The 10,700-nt window shown below is 40.8% G+C and overlaps 1 protein-coding gene across 2 annotated transcripts; it reads right to left on the bottom strand.

Annotated features, from left to right (window-relative positions):
- Positions 1-1,288: 1,288 nt before the first annotated feature.
- Positions 1,289-9,939, bottom strand: LOC139023469 (leucine-rich repeat-containing protein 19-like). Of its 2 annotated transcripts, none has more exons than XM_070436686.1 (3): positions 9,829-9,939; positions 7,861-8,021; positions 1,289-4,103 (listed from the first exon to the last, which is right to left on the bottom strand). In XM_070436686.1, exons 2-3 carry the CDS (start codon positions 8,012-8,014, stop codon positions 3,685-3,687), a joined length of 573 nt encoding a protein of 190 aa, XP_070292787.1. In that variant the 5' UTR covers positions 8,015-8,021; positions 9,829-9,939; the 3' UTR covers positions 1,289-3,684. The 2 variants fall into 2 exon arrangements, with proteins under 2 accessions (XP_070292787.1, XP_070292788.1); XM_070436687.1 differs by having other exon boundaries at positions 7,888-8,021.
- Positions 9,940-10,700: the final 761 nt, after the last annotated feature.

Below are 10,700 nucleotides of genomic sequence, written 5' to 3'. Positions count from 1 at the left end.
TATGATGGCTGCGTGGTTCCATGGTGTTTATACTTGTGTACTATTGTTTGTACAGATGAACGTGGTACCTTCAGGCATTTGGAAATTGCTCACAAGGATGAACCAGACTTGTGGAGGTCTACAGTTTATTTTTTTAGGTCTTGGCTGATTTATTTTGATTTTCCCATGATGTCAAGCAAAGAGGCACTGCGTTTGAAGGTAAGCCTCGAAATACATCCACAGATACACCTCCAATTGACTCAAATTATGTCAATCAGGCTATCAGAAGCTTCTAAAGCCATGACATCATTTTCTGGAATTTTCCAAGCTGTTTAAAGGCACAGTCAACTTAGTGTATGTAAACTTCTGACCCACTGGAATTGTGATACAGTGAATTATAAGTGAAATAATTGGTCCGTAAACAATTGTTGGAAAATGTACTTGTGTTATGCACAAAGTAGATGTCCTAAACAACTTGCCAAAACTATAGTTTGTTAACGAGAAATTTGTGGAGTGGTTGAAAAACTGAAGTTTTAATGACTCCAACCTAAGTGTATGTAAACTTCCGACTTCAACTGTAGCTCCATTCCGTTTCTTTTTTATCCTGAAAAACTCCCCAGTCCGTAACGATTACAAGCATACCCATAACATGATGCAGCCACCACTATGCTTGAAAATATGGAGAGTGGTACTCAGTAATGCATTGTATTGGATTTGCCCCAAACATAACTCTTTGTTTATACAGGACAAAAAGTGAATTGCTTTGCCACATTTTTTGCAGTATTACTTTAGTGCCTTGTTGCAAACATGAAGCATGTTTTGGAATATTTTTTTCTTTGCAGGCTTCCTTCTTTTCACTCTTTGTCAATTAGGTTAGCATTGTGTATTAACTACAATGTTGTTGATCCATCCTCAGTTTTCTCCTATCATAGCCATTAAACTCAATAACTGTTTTAAATTCACCATTGGCCTCATGGTGAAATCCTTGAGCGGTTTCCTTCCTCTCCGGCAACTGAGTTAGGAAGAACACCTGTATCTTTGTAGTGACTGGGTGTATTGATACACCATCCAAACTGTAATTAATAACTTCACCATGCTCAAAGGGATATTCAATGTCTGCTTTGTATTATGGTACTTGTTAAGCACATTTTTACTCCTGAACGTATTTAGGCTTGCCATAATAAACGGGTTGAATACTTATTGACCCAGGACATTTCAGCCTTTAATTTTTTTATAATTTGAAAAACATTTTGAAAAACATAATTCCACTTTGACATTATGGGGTATTGTGTGTAGTGACAAATAAATATACATTTGAACCGTTTTAAATTGAGGCTGTAACAACAAAATTTGGAAAAAGTCAAGCGTTGTGAAAACATTCTGAAGGCACTGTACATCCCTTAAAATCAAGGATATGTTGTTTTTACAAACAGATCATCAGCATTGCAGAGTGTCTTCAGAAAATGAAAATCAAACAATAAGATTTGCATCATCATTACTCATCTTCAATATGCATCATCCTTATCATCCTAACAATAAATTACACTTAAAAGCACTTCTCATTCGATGGGTGGCTCATTTAGTCCCACACCTGAGAATAGTCCAACTTTAAACTAAACATAACTTTTAAGTCTTAATGAAGCCGTCATAAAACCTTTATAAGGCTGACATTTAAATAATTCATAAGCAAACATCATGCCAACTTTAAACTAAACATAACTTTTAAGTCTTAATGAAGCCATCATAAAACCTTTATAAGGCTGACATTTAAATCATTTATAAGCAAACATCATGCCATATACAATTAATTACTTAAAAATCATACAATGTGATTTTCTGGATTTTTGTTTTAGATTCCATCTCTCACAGTTGAAGTGCACCTATGATAAAAATTACAGACCTCTACATGCTTTGTAAGTAGGAAAACCTGCAAAATCGGCAGTGTATCAAATAATTGTTCTCCCCACTGTAAGTGTAGATTGTGTTAAATCCAACAATGTATAGTTGGTGTCCCTGTAAGGTGGTGTCCCCAAGGTTCTATTCTGGGTCCTGTGCTTTTCTAAACTGTTATTATGCATAATTAGATGTAATTACCTTTTATATCATKATTTATGTATGTGTTTGCGTACAAATTATTTCAGTGTACAAAACGTTAGGAACACCTGTTATTTCAATGACAGACTAACCAGGTGAACCCAGGTGAAAGATTTAATCCCTTAGTGATTTCACTTAAATCCACTTTCAAGTAGTGTAGATGAAGGGGAAGAGACATGTTATCATCAGTGACAAAATCTATGACTCATAGCATACGTATCGGTGAATCGGCGTGACATATGAAATACGAGTGAGAGTGTAATCAATGTGTAATAACTACGTAAAAAATCTATGAACGTGTTAAATCATTATGTGACTTGGAGTCATATTCAGGTCCTGATTGGTCAAGAAGCTTATTTGACGTGTATCTTTTTGACACGTAAAGACCCAAACGGCGTTCCATAGTCAACATGGGCCAGCACCCCGCTTTCGACATCTTGTAGAGTCCATGCTATCACAAGGCTGTTGAGGCTGTTATGAGGGCAAAAGTGGTTGCAACTCAATATTAGGAAGGTGTTCCTAATGTTTGGTGCACAAAGTGTGCTCTTCACGGATGAATCACGGTTTCAACTGTACTGGGCAGATGGCATGTAATTGCGTTGTGTGAGCGAGCGGTTTGCTGATGTTAACATTGTGAACAGAGTGCCCCAAGCTGGTGGTGGGGTTATGGTATGGGCAAGCATAAGCTATGGACAACAAACACAATTACATTTTATCAATGACAATTTGAGATAACGTGACAAGATCCTGGGGCCCATTGTCGTGCCATTCATCCACCGTCATCACCTCATATTTCACCATGATAATGTACGGCCCCATGCTGCAAGGATCTGTACACAATTCCTGGAAGCTGAAAATGTCCCAGTTCTTCCATGGCCTGCAAACTCGCCAGACATGTCACCCATTAAGCATGTTTGGGATGCTCTGGATCGACGTGTGCGACAGCGTGTTCCAGTTCCCGCCAATATCCAGCAACTTTGTACAGCCATTGAAGCGGAGTGGGACAACATTCCACATGCCAAAATCAACAGCCTGATCAACTCTCTCCGAAGGAGATGTCACGCTGTATGAGGTATCTGTGACCAACAGATGCATATCTGTATTCCCATTAATGTGAAATCCATAGATTAGGGCCTAATGAATTCATTTCAATTGACTGATTTCCTTATATGAACTGTAACTCAGTAAAAGCTTTGACATTTTTGCATGTTGCGTTTCTGTTTTTGTTCAGTGTAGTATTTATGAAGACTTGATGAATGTTCTATAAATCCTTAATAGGTTGTTGTTTGTTTAAAATGGGACCATGATAATTTCTCAGTATCTTTCATCTATCAACATATTCTCACCAGACCTGGATTCAAATAGTAATTTTTGTTCTTTCAAATACGTTGAGTGTTTGATTGAGACTGCCTGAAGTGCCTGTTTCACCTGGAGGGAGGATTTTTCCACTTTAGGTTGCCACACAAGCTCAATTAAGCACAGCTGGAGCATCTGAAAGAAAACWAATTTTATTTGAATCCAGGTCTGGTCTGGACAGCATCTGCTCTGTGAAGTGAACCCACCACTGTCACCCAATCAACAGTAAATAATCATTTTCAACCAGTCCTGAAATCACCCAATGGTGAACTGAAGATCATCATCACTATCCTCCACCACCTCTCCTTCCATCCCTTCGTCCTCGTGACTCTCTGCCCTAGCCCTCTCGCTGGCCTGGATGTAATTATCCTCTATGAAGCCATCGTCGTCATCAGTATCCAACCCTCGATGGGTCCCATTACCTCCACCTCCTCGGCCCACCAGGCCGTGCCCAGGGAAGGTCACCTCGTCTGGGCTCTGCTGGCTGGCTGTGTCCCCCTCGGGGAGCAAGGAGTGGTGGTAGCTGGCTAGGTAGCGGTGGAAAAGGCGGCACTTGATGGCCACCACGATGAACAGGGAGATGGTCASGGCGGAGGCCAGCGCTGCAGCCATGTAGGGCCAGGTCTGGGAGCTAACGTCCTCACCAGGGGGAACAGCCTTGCTGGAGTTGACAGCTGTGGGATGCAGGGGACAGGAGAATGGGGTAAATTCTGAGAATATCCTGAGAATTTACCAAATACCCACCACACTAGCATACTACATAGATTGAAGCAATGTATTGAGCAAGCAGGTATGCTCGTGTGAAAATTGGAACATAAGCATATTTATAGTAATTGAATGATTATTAAAGAGTTACTGAACATGGTTATTTGTTCACTTTGTCCAAACTAATACTGTATTTAGCCTATACCAAACCAAAGATAACTCATCAAGGTATGTCAAGGATTAACATATGCCAGTAAACTGAAACAGTGTTATAATTTAGCACTGGATTAGTGGGCCTTATATGTAGTCTGTGAAGGTGTTAAATGTAACCTGGGCTGGCGTTATGGGCGGGACTTAGGGGCCTGGCCTGGCCTGCCCTGCCCTACCAAATTAAATTGTATTGGTCACATACACATGATTAGCAGATGTTATTGCGAGTGTAGCAAAATGCTTGTGCTTCTAGCTCCYACAGTGCAGTAATATCTAACAAATTACACAACATATACCCAATACACACAAATCTAAGTAGGAATGAATTAAGACTATATACATATTGACGAGCGATGTCAGAGCGGAACGGACTAAGATACAGTAGAATATTATAGAATACAGTATATACATATGAGATGAGTAATGCCAGATGTGTAAACATTATTAAGTGAATGAGATACCGTAGAATAGTATATAAAACAGTATATACATATGAGATGAGTAATGCAAGATATGTAAACATTATTAAGTGACTAAGATACCGTAGAATAGTATAGAATACAATATATACATATGAGATGAGTAATGCCAGATATGTAAACATTATTAAAGTGACTAGTGTTCCGTACCTACCTCACACATCGAAATAAAATATTGAAATATCGATCATTTATCTGTCCAGACAGCGTCAGATACATGGACTTACATGTAGTAAGACAGAGGGGCGCTGTTTCGCTCACTAGGATGCATTCTCTGGTGAGTTTCAGCAGAAGAAGAAGAGAAGAAGCGAGAGGACTCACTCTCACAAGAATACGTCCAGAATAAGCACAATGGGTTGCTATGGAGATAATATGGAGACCTAAGCTTGTCACTTGCCTTCCCGCCTTTGGGACAACAACTCCCATTGTTAGGGTTGAGACATGAGCATCTCGTCATTATATACAGATCTCCGGTTTCAGCCTCTGGCGAATTGGAAAGGAAAGTTGGCATATGCACAGGGCTTCCCCTAAAGTAAATGGATGTTTTGCCAAAATTATGTAATTACTCTTGTCTAAATAAAAATATTCAAAATACTTCACCAGAGAGCATAACTTAACCAGAGGACCATTAGCTTCTTTTAATATAGCTGTGGATTGTTTCCAATCACTTGTGTGTAGGCCTATGCCTATTTGGGAATCTAGCCATTTGAGCAGCGCACATGGCAATAMGTTGCGGCTGTCAGTGAAAAGCATCTAAAATATGTGTGAAGATAATGTGTCTTGAGTATAACTTAAAATCCTGCAACAAGRGGGAGGGGTGTGTYACGAAGATATGGCGTCTCGCTCCAGAATGCATGCACGCAGCTCTCCAGAATGCGCTCAGCTGTCTCCCGCCAATTATTYCCCATTCATTGTTTCCTTGTGTGAATTATTTGCCCTTTGGTGGTTTATTGTTGATCAATTCTCCATCYCATATGTCACCAGTGGCCTAGTAAATGTATTATTAATCCCACTTCATTTGGTTACATACATTTCTGTTAATGCATTTTTTAATTAAGAGTAATTTACCATTCTCATTCTCAGAGGGGAAACATTGTTTGCAGASTTCACAACATGCTACACTTGTGAGTAAAACGTTTTGGTTGATTTCATAACCATTACGCGTTTTGTCAATCTTGTCATTGTCTTTTGTTTAGAGTGCTCCGTGAGCAATGAGCATGTGTCTGGTTTCACTGTCCTGACAACATTGAGGAAGCACGCGCCTGCGTGTATGCATAAAAGTAGGCCTACCTGGTGCCGATGTGGCAATGTCTGATTTCTGATTGTCTTAACTCACCACATCCACCACTAATAAACGGAGCTTCTCTGTCATTTTTCTTCACCTCACATTTTGTAAATGAAGTATTTGTTTTAACATACATTGCAAATGATAGTTCCTCAGTATTTGATAAATATGTCCAACACTCACGGTCTTGATAAACACCAAGTCTCGGTGTGAAAGAGCAAAATATCATGATCTGATGATCCCATAATATCCAGTGGAAACGTCACTTGCGCGGGAAACTGTGAGTGCCCAGAATAAGCTAATTGATACAATGTTGCAAATTCGCTAGAGACCAGCCAAGGAATAGCTAAAGTCAAACAGATAGAAAGGGAGGCAGACAGACGGAGTAGAATGTGATTGAAATAACGCTAATTTTCATCAGGATATTTTATACCGATTTTTCGGTTATAGGCCTACTGAAAATATTTATATAATAACCATCATATCGAAGTAAACTTGGAGTTACGCCATGACATGTTGTGTGGTCCTTCCTCTACGACTCATCAGAAAAGCATGCCGTTCATTAGGCTACAGATTAAATAAATTATGATGAACTTCACAGGGTGGTGAAAGTGCACAGTGATGAGCTTGATGCTCCTTTCAAATAAATATCGAGGGTTTTATTCTGGTGAAATTATCATCGATGCTTGCCTGCTGTGTAACAAATAAAAAATAATCTTGCCCTTCTGTCCATAATAATCTCATCATGTAGGTGTAACGGATGTGAAATGGCTATCTAGTTAGCGGTGGTGCGCGCTAATAGCCTTTCAATCGGTGACGTCACTTGCTCTGAGACCTTGAAGTAGTGGTTCCCCTTGCTCTGAATAACGTATGCCCTGATATAAATACATATATAGACAGCGGCAGTATTCCAGTGGAGCTTTTTCAATGCTTATGTCCAGTAATGTTTGTTTTTCCATCTTGCGAGGGGACGGATTAAAGTAATACTGTTACATAGGCTATATGTGTGAGTGCCAATACCAGAGTGGGCACARGCATTTTTTGAGAGAAAACCATCAGTAGAGTTGAAAATGCGAAAGAAACCCCTTTCATTTGTATTTRTTATTCGGTACATGGGAATTTACGGCTAAATTAATTTTTATCCTCACGTCATCACGCACAGCCTTTTATCTGCAACAAGTACATTTGATGGAAACATCTCTGGTGGGAAAATTCACAAATGSTTTTTATGCAGYTTTTAGAATATTCTCATGAAAATCTAGTGCCAATTGGATGGAAACCTAGCTAATGTGTCCGTCCATATGGCAAAGGCTGGTGATCTKCCCTTAGTTGAATTTTAACTTTTAGATTTTTATCATTTTACTTCAAATTGTTATTATTTACCATGTGTCAATGCTTTTGAGAAACYAAAACTTTATTATTATTGAAATGAAACTGTTCCACGAAAATGCGCATACAAAAATAATCATAATTTTCACGCAGATCGGTAGAAATGGTAGGATAAATGGTKAACTTCGCCTATGGTCTTTACTAAAACGGTAATAAAAAAATATGAACGCCCAAGCYCGTGAACACCTACGGGGTCTTGTGAAAAAACTTGCCCGCCTACGGACATCAAAGGCCCGTCCAACTGATTCGTTCTGGCYCCGGCCCTGAATTTAACACTCTTCGAATTAAAGATACAGGTGAATTTGCTGTGAAAATGACACAAATTAAATGCATGTATTTATCTGTTGACAGTGAATTATTTACTGTTTGTTGAGGCAAGGTTTTCATCACCTTCCATCTGGAAGTTGCTTTGAAATGCTTGACTTTCTCCCAGGACTGATCGAGGAGGATGTGCACCTGCAATAAGTGCCATCCAGAAACAAAAGGCCACGATCGCACTGCAGCCCAGATGTTCCATMATGGTCCTACAGAAACAAYAAGATTTGAGTGYCATGATGAGCAAGTGTACTTTAGAGAATCATTGTACCATCTTGTACCATGTGAAATATATTTTCTATAACCAAAAATATTTTCTGCCGTTTGAAGTTGGGAGAAGGGTGGAATTGTGGCCCGCAATTCAGGGCGTTCCTGCATGTGGGCATTCCTGCTCATGCAGGAACCCCTCTCTATACTTCTATTGGTACATTTTTAAGCTAGGACAGGTAGAGGGGGCGTTCCAGTATAGTAGGTGGCGTTAATGCACAATAGCGTTGGATGCCAGCCGCGATAAACCCCACAGAAGAAGGGGRGGGGGCGACAACGGCAACTAGCTAGCCATACACAAGTGGTAGACAGTGTCTGTTGCCCTCGACTGTCGGGCACTGTTTTCCTACAGTTCTGTTGATGATGGCGAGGGCAGGTGTTCGGCAGGCGGGAGTGAAGGACACTGTGTGCTAGCTTAGCCAGCTAGTCCTAAGGAGGACGCCGGTACACAGTTAGCTAGTACACGATGTCACCAGAGCCTCCAGTCGGCTGTGCTAGTGGGAAGTGGGGACGACTGGTAGACAGTGTCCTTCACCTCCGCCTGTCGAGCACAGTTTTCTCCAGTACACAGCAGGCGGGGGTGAAACTGTATGTTAGCTAGCTAACTTGCAAGCTAGCATACAGTGTCGCTAACTAGCACATGGTGTCGCCCTAGTCTCCCCTCTGCTGTGTACCGGAGYAAACTGCGCTRGACAGGCGGYGAGCGAAGGACACTGTCTACCCGCCTGTCGGGCACGGTTTTCTCCAGTACACAGKWMGCAGGGGCGACACTGTGTGCTAGCTAGCTAACTAGCTAACCAGTGTCCTTCGCCCCCAGATAATACTTGTATTTCCCTTTTTACACAAATTCAAAAGTGTCACACAAGCATGAAGATGTRGTGCTCATGCAGGAACCAATGAGGTGCTCAGTGGGAGGGGATGGGGGGATGGCCACATGCAGTAACACCCCGAATTTCAGGCTGCAGTTGCACACTATTAGAATCWGTTTTTTTACCGAAAGTAAAATTTGCAAAATCAAAACTTAAGAACAGGAAGCATAGAAATAGCGCACATAGAAAATATCTACCGCTTCTTAGACTTGCTTTCAAAGAATATGGCAGATCTATAACACACATTTCTAAGTGAATTTGGTCAGGTGGGACAAAAATTGTCATATTACAGCTTTAACACAGAGATACTAAACTCATCTGCCCTGTTCCACTCTAGCTCTTGGATTGATAGACTGAAGGGTCGTCTCTTAGACTCAATAGCATAAACAGTTTATGCATAAGAAMGAGGGTTAACAAAATTAAGGAAAAGTATGGAATTTACACAATACTGTCCAATCCATAATTAACACTCATTCTAATGCACCAACTATACCTCTTGATAAAAACAAGATGAGAGTAAAAATATGATATTCAACACAGTGACAAAACAACCACTGGGGTGACACATTTTCAATAACAACCCACAATCAACCAAGGTTGACAGTAACAATTACATTATATCAAGGTTGTCACCGCAAGTATTGTGTTGATTATCTTAATATTGCTCATAAACATTTTCCAAAGCAAATTCTGAAAATTAAAGAGGGAATCTCCAGATTAAATGTTGAGTCCCGTGATACAGACAGGGTACATCAAGTCCTTTCTAGGTCAACAACATACCGTGGTCATATGACCACCGCATGCTTATAACTGACATTACTTAAAAYTATCGCTAACTCCCTCTCCATACGAATATTAACACATCATTTATATTACATACCTGACAAACAATGTTTGTTGATATTCAAGTGGATTACAGAAGCTTCTAGATTTACAGGTGTTWTGTTCCCTTGTTTAGCCTACTGCATGGAGACTTGTGCTAAAGGTTAAAGGAGGTGTCACTGACTGCRTCATACATAGCCGTAAGAAAGAGAAAGTTAATAAGTAACTTTATAACTGGGTTTGGTTTGTCATTKATTTCTTCATTCCCATCTCTGTCCCTTAATTCAGTCAGCTATCTAAGGCTCAACAATGTGCTGGTAATTGGCTCAGTAATGTATTAAATGGATTCAGTGGGGCTCCCGAGTGACGCAGRGGTCTTGAGGCGTCACTACAGACCCGGGTTCAATCCCAGGCTGTGTCAAAGCCGGCAGTGACAGAGAGACCCATGAGGCGGCACACARCTYTCTATATAAGGTCCCACAATTGACGGTGCATGTCAGCAAAAACCAAGCCATGAGGTGGAAGAAATTGTCCGAAGAGCTCTGAGACGGGATTGTGTCGAGGCACAGATCTGGGTAAGGGTACCCAAACATGTCTGCAGCATTGAAGGTCCCCAATAACACAGTGGCCTCCATTATTCTTAAATGGAAGAAGTTTGGAACCACCAAGACTCTCCATAGTGCTGGCCGTCCGGCCAAACTGAACAATTGGGGGAGAAGGGCCTTGGTCAAGGAAGTGAACAAGAACCCGATGGTCACTCTGACAGAGCACTAGAGTTCCTCTGTGGAGATGGGAGAATTTTCCAGAAGGACAACCATCTCTGCAGCACTCCACCAATCAGGACTTTATGGTAGAGTGGCTAGACGGAAGCCACTCCTCAGTAAAAGGCACATGATAGCCCGCTTGGAGTTTGACAAAAGGCACCTAAAG

Source organism: Salvelinus sp. IW2-2015, linkage group LG32 (genome assembly GCF_002910315.2).
Source record: "Salvelinus sp. IW2-2015 linkage group LG32, ASM291031v2, whole genome shotgun sequence".
NCBI classification, from domain to species: domain Eukaryota; kingdom Metazoa; phylum Chordata; class Actinopteri; order Salmoniformes; family Salmonidae; genus Salvelinus; species Salvelinus sp. IW2-2015.
Note: the sequence above shows the minus strand (reverse complement) of the source record. Positions and strands in the feature narration are given on the sequence as shown.